Source organism: Vulpes vulpes, chromosome 11 (assembly GCF_048418805.1).
Source record: "Vulpes vulpes isolate BD-2025 chromosome 11, VulVul3, whole genome shotgun sequence".
Taxonomy (NCBI): Eukaryota; Metazoa; Chordata; class Mammalia; order Carnivora; family Canidae; genus Vulpes; species Vulpes vulpes.
The window spans coordinates 49,503,440-49,515,545 of record NC_132790.1 but is presented as its reverse complement, the minus strand read 5'-3'; the positions used below and the strand labels follow the sequence as shown (position 1 = coordinate 49,515,545).

At 47.1% G+C, this 12,106-nt stretch overlaps 1 protein-coding gene across 2 annotated transcripts in view; it reads left to right on the top strand.

The window, feature by feature from the left end:
* Window positions 1-1,298: 1,298 nt before the first annotated feature.
* Window positions 1,299-12,106, top strand: part of PGR (progesterone receptor) — a 108,568-nt gene continuing 97,760 nt past the window's right edge. Inside the window, exons 1-2 of one of the 2 annotated variants that reach the window (XM_072726281.1) lie at window positions 1,299-2,830; window positions 4,635-4,786. In XM_072726281.1, coding sequence (XP_072582382.1) covers window positions 1,299-2,830; window positions 4,635-4,786 — 1,684 coding nt within the window. The remainder of the gene's footprint in view (window positions 2,831-4,634; window positions 4,787-12,106) is intronic. The other variant, XM_072726282.1, reaches the window with a different exon arrangement.

Below are 12,106 nucleotides of genomic sequence, written 5' to 3'. Positions count from 1 at the left end.
TAAGCTGGAATTATGAGAAACTTTCCTTAAAGTGCTAATTATTAAGAGTTGGAATAAATTCCTTAGACAAAGTATGACACACAGCATCTAAACTTCCAGAACCAGTGAAGAGATATTATCAACTATGTTCCGCTCCCAAATTTCTCTGCCACACTGAGGAGTGTTCCAGGGAAGCAGGACACCTTGGCTGTATTGAGAAATTCGAAAGTACTCACTTTTATGGAAGTCCTAAGACAGAGAATCTCTTTCATAGTATTTAGGATCATCCTTGATACATCCATTCAATAACATCGCCAACTATCTCCTCAAAGAATCCATTTGCTTTTGCACTTAGATTGAGCACAATTCTCAACTGGTAGCAAAACCTCTTAACACGCCTATGCAGTTCCATCCCACAGCACCTGCCATTCAGAGTGAAATTCTGACGAGGCTGGGGGTATCCGGTTCCGAAGGTCCCATCAGGTCTGGCGGGCTTTGGTGGAGGCCTGGAGGCCGCGATGCGGGGCGGGGCGTCCCGACAGGCCGGAGGCCGCCGCGGGCGCCGCGGGAGTCGCGGGAGCCGGGGCCAGGGTTCAGCTCTGCGCTGTCCGTGCTGGAGGATGTGCGACGTGCGAGCAGCATCCTCCGGGCGACCGAGTTCCACTCCGCAGCGGAGCGAGGAACCGGGCACAGGCGCCTCGTCGTCCGGGGCCGCGGCGCCGCGGGAGGGCAGCGGAGGTGTCCGCCGGCAGCCGCTCGCTGGGGCAAGCAGGAACCCAGCTGCTCCTGGGGGTGGGCCGTAGCGAGAAGCCCGCGTCCACGTCCACGTCGTCCCGGGGTCGTAATGGGGAGGCGAGTGTAAGGCAGCCGGGGGCTGCGAGCTGCCAGCTCGGCGTTGGGGCCAGGGAACGAGTCCGCCCCGGGCCGCAGCCCTCGAGGGCCGGGCTTGTGGGGCCTGCGCGCCTCGGGCCCTCGGGCTGGTCCGGGAAGCCTCGGCGCGGGGCGGGGTCCGGCGCCAGCGCCCTCTCCTGCTCCCGCACCTGCTCCCGCACCTGCTCCCGCACCCGCCCCCTGCCCCGGGACGGAGCACCTGCGCCGGGGAGGGCCAGCGCGCGGCTGAGCAGCCCTGCCCCCGTCCCGCCCGGAGGTGGGCATCCTCCGCCCGCCCCGCCCCGCCCCGCCGAGGCCAGGCCAGCTGGAGTCCACCTGCTCCTCCTTCTCCCGCGGCCTCCAGCTTCTGCATCGCCCACACCCCCTCCTTCCCCGCCCCCCCCCCCTCCCCGCAGACGGGGGAGGAGGAGAGGGGAGTCCCGGTCGTCATGACGGAGCGGACGGGAAAGGATGCCCGGGCTCCCCACGTGGCGGGAGGCGCGCCCTCCCCCGCGCCGGCCGCAGAGCCCCCGTCCCGACGTCGAGACGGCGGCCGCCTCCGGGCGACTCAGACCTCCGACGCCCCGCGGGCCGCCGCGCCCGCACCCGCGCCCGCGCCCCCGGACGGGCCGCTCTTCTCCCCGCGCGGCCAGGGCGCGGACCCGGCCGGGAAGGCGCAGGGCCGGCAGCCGCGGCCGGACGCGGACCGGGCGTATCCGAGACTCGCCGCCGCGGGCGGGGCGGGGGCCGACAGCCCCGGGCCCCCGGGGAAGGACCGCAGCCCGCGGTGCCCGCGTGGCCCCGAGCCGCCCGAAGATCCCCGCGGCGCCCCCAGCACCCGGGGCGCGGCGTGCGCGCTCATGAGCCGGCCGGAGGGCAGGGCCGGCGACAGCTGCGGGGCGGCGGGTGCGCACAAGGGGCTGCCCCCGGGCCCGTCCCCGTCCCGGCAGCCGGTGCCCCTGTGCGCCGGGAGCCTCGCTTGGCCCGGGGCCGCGGGCAAAGCCGCCACGCAGCCCGCCGCGCTGGACGTGGAGGAGGAGGGCGGCTTCGCGGCCGAGGGTCCCCCGGGCCCGCTCCTCAAGGGCAAGCCCCGGCCTCCGGCGGGCGCCGCAGCCGCCGCAGGCGCCGCTCCCGCCGCGCCGGGGACGGCCCCCGGGAGCACGAGCCTGGTGCCCAAGGAGGACGCCCGCCTCCCCGCGCCCAAGGCCTCGCTGGCCGAGCAGGACGCGCCGGCGCCCGGGTGCTCCCCGCTGGCCACCGCGATGATGGACTTCATCCACGTGCCCATCCTGCCGCTCAGCTCGGCGCTCCTGGCGGCCCGCACCCGGCAGCTGCTGGAGGCGGAGACCTACGACGCGGGCGCCTTCGCGGCGCCGCGGGGCTCGCCCTCCGCCCCCTGCCCGCTGGCGGCCGGCGACCTCCCCGACTGCGCGTACCCGCCCGACGCCGAGCCCAAGGACGACGGCTTCCCGCTCTACGGCGACTTCCAGCCGCCCGCCCTGAAGATCAAGGAGGAGGAGGAGGGCGCCGAGGCGGCTGCGCGCTCCCCGCGGCCGTACCTGGCGGCGGGGCCTCACTCCTGCGTCTTCGCGGACGCGCCGCCCGCGCTGCCCCCGCTCCCTCCGCGAGCGCCGTCGTCCAGGCCCGGGGAAGGGGCGCCGGCGGCCGCCGCAGCCGCCGGCGGCTCGCTGTCGTCGGCGTCCTCGCCGGGGCCCAGCCTGGAGTGCGTCCTGTACAAGGCGGAGGGCGCGCCGCCGCCGCAGGGCCCGTTCGCCGCCGCGCCCTGCCGGGTTCCGGGCGCCGCCGCCTGCCTGCTGCCCCGGGACGGCGCGGCCGCCGCTGCCTCGGCGGGGGCCGCGGGGGCCAGCCCCGCGCTCTACCAGCCGCTCGGCCTCGGCGCCCTTCCGCAGCTCGGCTACCAGGCGGCCGTGCTCAAGGAGGGCCTGCCGCAGGTGTACCAGCCGTACCTCAACTACCTGAGGTGAGGGCCCGGGGCCGGGGGCGGGGGGCGCCTGCAAGAGCATTGGTCCGGCCGGGGTGGGGGGCGCCTGCGGGCACGGCGGGCGGGCGGGAGGGGAGGGAGGGGAGCACCTGCGGGCACGGCGGGCGGGCGGGAGGGGAGGGAGGGGAGCACCTGCGGGCACGGCGGGCGGGCGGGAGGGGAGGGAGGGGAGCACATGCGGGCACGGCGGGCGGGAGGGGAGGGGGGGGGAGCACCTGCGGGCACGGCGGGCGGGCGGGCGGGAGGGGAGGGCGGGGAGCACCTGCGGGCACGGCGGGCGGGCGGGAGGGGAGGGCGGGGAGCACCTGCGGGCACGGCGGGCGGGCGGGAGGGGAGGGAGGGGAGCACCTGCAGGCACAGAGATCCCGCGCGGGGGGTGGGGGGGTGGCGGCCACTGCTGGAACAGCGGTCCGGCTTAGGGGGCGGGGAGCCTGCGGGAACTGGGGTCGGGCGGGCGGGGTGGGGGGGTCCCGCTGGTCCGAGTGGCCGGGGCGGGGCACGAGAGTGCTTCGGTGTCCCTTCTTTCCTCTCCCCTCCTAACTACTTTGGGGACACAAAAGGGGCGCATAATAGGCCTGTTTTGGAGCGTGCCTTCTCAAAAGTATTTCCTAAATCACAAATCTGCAAGATTTCTAGACAGAAGTAGCCCTCGTTTGAAACGTGCAGCATAGTGCACTCTGGGTGCCCGCTAGTCCAGTGCAGTGGAAGATGCTCAGCGGCGGGGGGATTACAGGACGGTGATAGGTAGAAGGATGCTTGCTGGAATGTCTTTCCGGGAGCGGCCTTAAGGCCCAGGGCCCCTGGGAGCGGTTCCCGGGGAGCAGAACCTCGCAGGCCGGCACGCAAAGGGCTCGAGCTCCTACGAATCTCAAGACTAAGTCATGTGTGCTGTATTCACATGATGGATTCAGACATTGATCACTACAGTGCGCTGTATCCTAATATTGTTTCGGATTGGCTACAACTTTTTTCACACAGGTTTTCAAGGACATTTTCATTTACGCACTGAAGTGAAATGTTAAAGGATGTTCCCTTTAAATCGTATGTGCTGTGTAGGAGCAAAACTGTCAATATATTGGACAATTCTTTAAAATGGCAAACACATATTCGTCCAAGTAAACAGTCATTAGGGGTTGTTTTAAAAACTCGAAACAAAGACATTGCTAAGTATGACTGAGCCCTTAAAACCACGTTCATTGTTACCCAGAGTACAGGAAGGGAATAACGTTTCGTTTGTCAAAGAGTAAATTGATTATTCTATATAAGGAGTTTTGTACAAAGATTTTTTTTTAAAGATTTTATTTTATTTATTCATGAGAGACACAGAGAGAGAGAGAGAGAGAGAGAGAGAGAGAGAGGCAGAGACACAGGCAGAGGGAGAAGCAGGCCCCATGCGGGGAGCCCGATGCGGGACTCGATCCCAGGACTCGATCCCGGGACTCCAGGACCACGCCCTGGGCTGAAGGCAGGCACCAAACCGCTGAGCCATCCAGGGATCCCCTGTACAAAGATTCTCTCTTTTTTTTTTTTAACAAAACCAACGGACTTTAGCTTTCCTGAACATAAACTTATATATTATTCTTTTATGTTGGTGCTGCTGATGCATAATAATTTGCAAATGTGGTGAATCCAGTAACAGTGCACCAAGTTTAATTTGCATGTCTTTTATACATTCAGTTCTATTTTAAATCCCCTTTCATTGTGTCAATTCTGTTAAGAAAACTTTAGTATTAGCTAGTGGTACACCTAAAAATAAATGGAGTACTTTGTTCTGCATTTCAAGGCCTGATGCAGATGCCAGCCAGAGCCCACAGTACAGCTTCGAGTCATTACCTCAGAAGATTTGTTTAATCTGTGGGGATGAAGCATCAGGCTGTCATTATGGTGTCCTAACTTGTGGAAGCTGTAAGGTCTTCTTTAAAAGGGCAATGGAAGGTAAGCTCCTTTCCCCTGATCCTTTATTTTTTTGTTTAATTGTAAACTGAGACCATCTATTATTTTCCCTTGCTTCTAAGAAATGATATTTCCATATAACTTAAAATAATATGTTTAGCAATATGTTTTTATTTATAATACTCAAAATTAAATGTGGTGGATATTACAATCGCATATTCTTTGATTAGCACTTTCAATATTAGACTAAAGTTATACTAATCTTTGGGACAATGCTGCTATTGTTCACCACCTATTTAACTTTAAAGAAACAGCTTGGAAAAAAAAAAGAAACAGCTTGGCTCTAAGTGTATTTTTATATTCCTATCATATATGTAATATATATTATACATATTGTATTACATATATGTACATTACATATGTGTATTATATATTACATATGTATTACATAAATATCTAAAATCTTGATCAAGAGAAAATGGTAAAAGTCATTGAAATTATGTATATGTACTTCTCTATGTGTGCATATGTATGTGACGCAGTTACAAATTTTCTACATAATTTTGTCTTTTCTCTACATACATATTTATGCAATACTTATACAATAGTAATTCTAAACAAGTTTTTAAAATTCTCTTTGGTATATTTTTATAAGTGGGTAAGAGTAAGCAGTTTAAAGCAAATGAAAAATTTGGGTGTCACAGTAACACTTTCTGAAGTGTTTTGCTACAAGACTTTCATATTTTTAAAATCATCTAAATTACATATTTATCTAATGATTTTGGATTGACTTACATAATGTATTTTGCCCTTGAACTTTAGTAGAAGATATTTTTGAATTTTTGTATCGACACTAAATTCTAAGCAGCCAACTACTTTTATATTTGAAGATAAAAATGCATTTAAAAATGATTTCATGTTGAAATGCTAACAATAAGTGCATCTTGTAGTGAACTAAATGAGTTTAGGGTTCCCTCTGAAGCGTGAAGATCACACCTAGACAAGGAACTAAAGATCTGAACACCTGCTTTTTTCCTTCCTGTTTGTGAGATTTTTGATTTCAAGAGCCCTCTATTTGATAAGTAGGAAAGGAAGGAATGAGGAATTTTTACCTTAAGGGAACTTTCAAAGGAGTTTGATACACATATTTAATATGCACCAAAAGAATATAATGTAAAAGACATTTTTTAGAAAAGATTTTATTTATTCATGAGAGACACAGAGACAGAAGCAGGCTCCCCAGTGCGGGACTGGATCCCCAGACCCTAGGATCACACTCTGAGCCGAAGGCACATGCTCAACTGCTGAGTTGCCCAGGCATCCCTCTAAAAGACATTTATTTATTTATTTATTTTAAATTTGTTTTTATTGAAGTTCGATTTGTCAAGATACAGTATAACACCCAGTGCTCATCCCATTAAATTCACTATTCTTGTAGATGCCTAACAGGTGATTATACATTTTTGATAAAAATGAAACCATTTATTAGTAGTATTTGTAATAATCCTATTTAAATTAATTCTTCTTAAAGAATATTTGCTTTGTATATTTCTAGAATATAATATTTTTGAATGTTGAATATATTTAACTGATATTAAACATATGTATTCAGCCTCAGAAGGTTTTAATTACATTTTAAATTAATTGAAGCACTGATTGAAAAGAGGCTACATGAGAAAATGGGACACAACTTAGGGTGATCCTAACTTTCCTATCGGTGTTATTTAATCATAGTTACAAGTAGAAGTTCTTTGTGTAGAAGGATTGATTCTCCAGCTCATAATTTGAGTTACTGTTTCCATCTGACTTTAGTTCTGGCTTTTTGAACATTCCTTTCGCCATAAATAGAATTTCCTTCATTCTCATAGTCTTCTTAGAGTAGTCTAATTTTATAAGTGAATGACCTCTGTAGAATCCCCTGCCTGAAGGCCAATTTTTCTCTAGCCCAGCCCCAACTCTTTATAGATAAACAAGTCCCAAAGACATAACTTTGAGCTTCCAAAGAGCACACAACTAGCTAGTAACCAATTGTTAGTCACCATAAGTTAGATACTATTTCATTGCAGTGCTTGTAAATCAGAAATGGTGTGCACAAGTAGGTATATGATAAATGCTACTTAATTTGCAGAAGTTACTTCAAAGTATGCATATAGAACCAAGAGCACCCTATCTAAAATATAAATGCTTTTATAGTATTAATATAGCATCCAGGACCACATAAAATATCTTCCCAAATTTACTCTTAGCATTTGTTGGACTACTACTATTGGCATGATCCTGTGTTAGTCTTGAGTAGTAGAAATGAAGCACCTTTATTTGACAAAATTTACAAAGAGGAACTTTAGATCTTTATAAGTCATTCATGAAACTAGAGCAAGATTACAAAACTATACAAGTAAGTTCATTATTTTATACCTCTTAAATTTAGATTTGAGCCAAAGGTATTCTTCCCTTCATCTGTCTCTGCCTTAGATATAAAATGAGGATAACATTCGGTACTCCTGGGATATCTGGGTGGCTCAGTGGTTGAGCGTCTGCCTTTGGCTCAGGTCATGATCCAGGGATCCTGGGATCCAGCCCCACATCAGGCTCTCTGCGGGGTGCCTGCTTCTCCCTCCACCTGTGTCTCTGTGTCTCTCATGAATAAATAAATAAAATCTTTAAAAGAAAGTTAGGTACTCCTCAGAGTAGTTATAAATATTAAATGAATTAATACATGCAAAGTTTTGAAATAAATGCCTAGCATATTGTCAACTTCAATTGGTGTTGCTTCTGTTGAAGAGCTTACAGTGGAGCTGAAGTAACGTATTTGCATGTTAGACCCTTTTGCATGTAAAAAAGAGATTCTCACTAAATATCCAGATAAGCAAATCTGTAAAGTAGTTAAAGATTTATGTGGTTTGTGAGTTGGTGTAGGTGGAAGTTGGTTTTAGGATGGAATGTGCATATTCAATGTTGATAGGAGAAGACTTTATGAAAAATATGAACTTCATTGGTTACTAAAGGACAAGTAAGATTACTGATCTCTGGGCATTGAGGTGCGCTTTTAAGTGTATATGTCCAAAGAAAAGTGAAAAGATCAAGATTAAACTAAGACTTGAAGAGTTATATTAGGAAATCATTAAACTGAAAGGTTGGGAAGTTTAATTGCCTGTGTTTGAATGAATTGGGATAAAATCAGTGATTTAAGACAAGATAATAGTAGTTTCCGGGAATTTTTATGAGTTAGAAAGGTGTAGAAGGACTTTAACAGTTGGAGAGACATAGGTGTGAAATCTAAAGTAAGGGTAGTTTGGGACGCCTGGATGGCTCAGCAGTTGAGTGGCTGCCTTTGGCTCAGGGTGTGATCCCGGGGTCCTGAATCAAGTCCCACATCGGACTCCCTGTGAGGAGCCTGCTTCTTCCTCTGCCTGTGTCTCTGCCTCTCTTTGTGTGTAGGAGTAGTTCAAGGTAAAACTGGGGGTGGATACCATTATGTCCAGAAGTTAAAAGTCAGTGGTTAAAATATAGGTGTTGTTACCAAGGATAATAATGTTATAACATTTTATAGTGCTTTCTATGTACCAGTGACTAAGTGTTTTATGAGTGTTTTAATTCTTTTAATCCTTATAATCGTTATATTTTCATTTTACCAATAAGGGTGCTAAGGCCCAGAGATATTAAATTGCCTTAATCACAGTTAGGAAGTGGTAGAATCAGGATTCAAACCCAAGTGGTGGGACTCCAGAATCTGTGCTACATTTCTCTTAATTATACTACATTTCTCTTAATAGGAAATTATGTTTAAATTTCAAAGAAAAACAATAGAGGGTTGTAAAAAAAAAAAAAGTGAGCCAAATGATAAAACATCTAGGAAGGTAAAAATGACTCCTAAAAAAGATTGCAAGATGAAGGGCGATCCAGTGTGTGATATAAATGGATGGATGATACTAACTTCACATTTAGGATAGCTGTGAGAAGACATAGTCAGGGGCCAAGAACCAGTTTCCTTACCTCCAAGTTGGGAGAGGCAGTAAAATCTGTAAAGAAGTCACCAAAGAAGACTGGGTTTGTCTTGGTATGAGACAGGAGAGAAAAGAGGCAGGAAAAGAAAGAAAGAGAGAAGGAGAGAAAGAGAAGCAAACAAACCACTCAGGAAGTGAATGTATGGGGGTGGGAAGGGATGACTTCTCTTAACCTAAGAAAATGAATTAGCCAAAAAGCAATTGGTTGAACAGCCCATTGCATTCCTTTACTAAGACTTGGAATGAAGCAGGAAGTGGTCAGGAGTTGCCTTAATACCTTCCAAGGAGATGAAGTCATAATGACCCAACCAGTTTTATAAATGCGGGCCATGACTTTGTAAGTAAGAAAAGATCATTTCTTTTTTTTTAATGATTTTATTTATTTATTCATGAGAGACACAGAGAGAGAGAGAGAGAGAGAGAGGCAGTGACACAGGCAGAGGGGCAGGCCCCATGCAGGGAGCCCGACGTAGGACTTGATTCTGGCTCTCCAGGATCACGCTCTGGGCTGAAGGCAGTGCTAAACTGCTGAGCCACCGGGGCTGCCCAAGAAAAATTCATTTCTCATTGGCTTACCTGTGTATGTTCTATGACTAGCTCAGTGCTAGGAATATACTAGATATTTAGTAAATTTGTTCTAAATGAACCAATCATCATAAGTGACGGTGTCAAGCTCTTACTCTTCGGATGCTTTTTACTGTGACAGCATCTGTAGTGAATAAATTTGATGGAATATGGGTGGGCAAATATTGTAATACAGTGAAACATTATTTAGAAGACACTAGTCTAAGTAAGTATTAATTGATTATATTACATTATTATCCTCATTTTTATTCTAAGTATATTGAGGTATAATTGATAAATAAATAAAAGTGTGAAATTTAAAGTGTACAAAATGATGATTTGACAGATATGGTGAAAGGATTCCCCTATCAAGTTAATTAACACATTCATCACCTGACATATTAATCTTTTTTTTTGACAAGAACATTTAAATTCTACTCTTTTAGCAAATTTCAGTCATATAATACAATGTTCTCAACTAGTCACCATGTTATATATTAAATCCTCAGACCTTATTCATCTTAAAAGTTTGTACCCTTTTACTCACCTCTTCCTATATCCCCAGCCAGTCCCAGCCCCTGGTGACTATTTTTCTATTCTTTCTATAAATTTGATTCCTTTATTCCATGTGTAAATGATACCATGTGGTATTTGTCTTTCCCTGTCTGATTCATTTTATGCATAATGTCCTCTAGATTAACCTAATTTGTTTTGTTCATGTATTAATAACCAAGTATTTATCAAGCACCTGCCATATGCTAGGCATTATGCTAGGTACTAGTTGAAAAAACAGTAAAACATGACAGACCTGGCTGGCTGCAGCCCTAGTGGAGTTTATACTATAGTGAAGCAAGAAACATTCTATCAATTAGCATTTATATAATGAATTATAGGTGTGCTGAGTGAATAGTTTAAGGAATGCCTAAAAAACTAGAGAAGTGACCGCTGTCAGAAGCTGGGGATGATGGAAAGTACCTAGATTTAGAGAGACACCATCATAAGTAGACCACAGAGAAAACCGGGTAGAAATGAAATATTTTTGTGAGTAATGTATTTCAAAATTTGATTAGAGTTGGTGTCAGAGTCTAAAAATGAAACTGATTTGGTAGCATATTTTTCCTGCTATGGCTCCCAAGAGAGAAATAATGAATATTCAAATTCATTTAAAGATTTTATTATTTTTAAGAGCAAAATCAAGAGAGAGGTACAGAGATTTCCCATATACTTCTTGTCCTAGCCTAGCCTCCCCTATTATTAACATCCTTCATGAGAATGGTACATTTTTTGTTACAATTGATGAACATACTTCACTTGTGAATATTTCATAATCATCCAAAATCCATAGTTTACATTATGGGTTTGTTCTTGGCATTGTATATTCTACGGGTTTGAAGAAATGTACAATAAAATGTATCCGTAGTTCTGGTATGTACAGAGTAGTTTCACTACCCTAAAAATCCTCTGTGTTCCATTTATTCATCCGTCTCCTCCCCTGAATCCCTGGCAACCACTGACCTTTCTACTGTCTCCATAGTTTTGCCTTTTGCAGAATACCATACAGTTTCACTTAGTAATGTGCATTTAAGTTTCTTCTATGTCTTTTTATGGCTTGATATCCCATTTCCTTTTAGTGCTGAATAATATTCCACTGTCTGGATATAACACAGTTTATCTATTCACCTGCTAAAGTGTATTTTGGTTTCTTCCAAGTTTTGACAATTATGAAGAAAGCTGCTATAATGATCCATAGCAGGTTTTTATGTGGGCATACATTTTTTTTTTATTTATTTGGGTAAATACCAAGTAGTATGGTTGCTGCATTGTATGAGTGTTTAGCTTTGTAAGAGATCTCTAAACTGTCTTCCAAAGTGGCTATGTTATTTTGCATTTCCACCATCAATGAATGAAAAAATGGTTACATTTTTCATTTGGTTACATTTTACAAGTTTTCCTTGTTGCTCTGCATCTTTGCTTGCATTTGGTATTGTCTGTGTTCTGGATTTTGGCCATTCTTTTTTTTTTTTTTTTTTAGATTTTTATTTATTTATTCATGAGACACACACACACACACACACACAGAGGCAGACACACAGGCAGAGGGAGAAGCAGGCTCCACACAGGGAGCCCGATGTGGGACTCGATCCTGGGACCACGCCCTCGGCGGAAGACAGGCACTAAACCGCTGAGCCACCCAGGGATCCCCATGATTTTGGCCATCCTAATGGGTGGATAGTAGTATCTCATTGCTTTAATTTGCATTTCCCTGATGACATATGATGTGGTGCATGTTTTCATATACTTATTTGCCATCCATGTATTTTTGGTGAGATGCCTGTTAAGATATTTGACCCATTTTTTAATCTGGTTGTTTCGAAGGGAGACAGAACATAAAGACTCCTAACTTGGGGAAACGAACTAGGGGTGGTGGAAGGGGGGAGGAGGGCGGGTGTTGGAGGGGAATGGGTGACGGGCACTGAGGTGGACACTTGACGGGATGAGCACTGGGTGTTTTTCTGTATGTTGGTAAATTGAACACCAATAAAAATTAATTAAAAAAAATAAAAAAAATAACAGCTCTTATATATTTTGGATAGCAGTGCTTTATTAAATCTGTCTTTTGTGAATATTTCCTCCCACTCTGTGTCTTTTTATTCTCTGACAATGTTTTTTACATGGCAGAAAATTTTACTTTTTTTTTTTAATTAATTTTTATTGGTGTTCAATTTACCAACATACAGAAAAACACCCAGTGCTCATCCCGTCAAGTGTCTGCCTCAGTGCCCGTCACCCATTC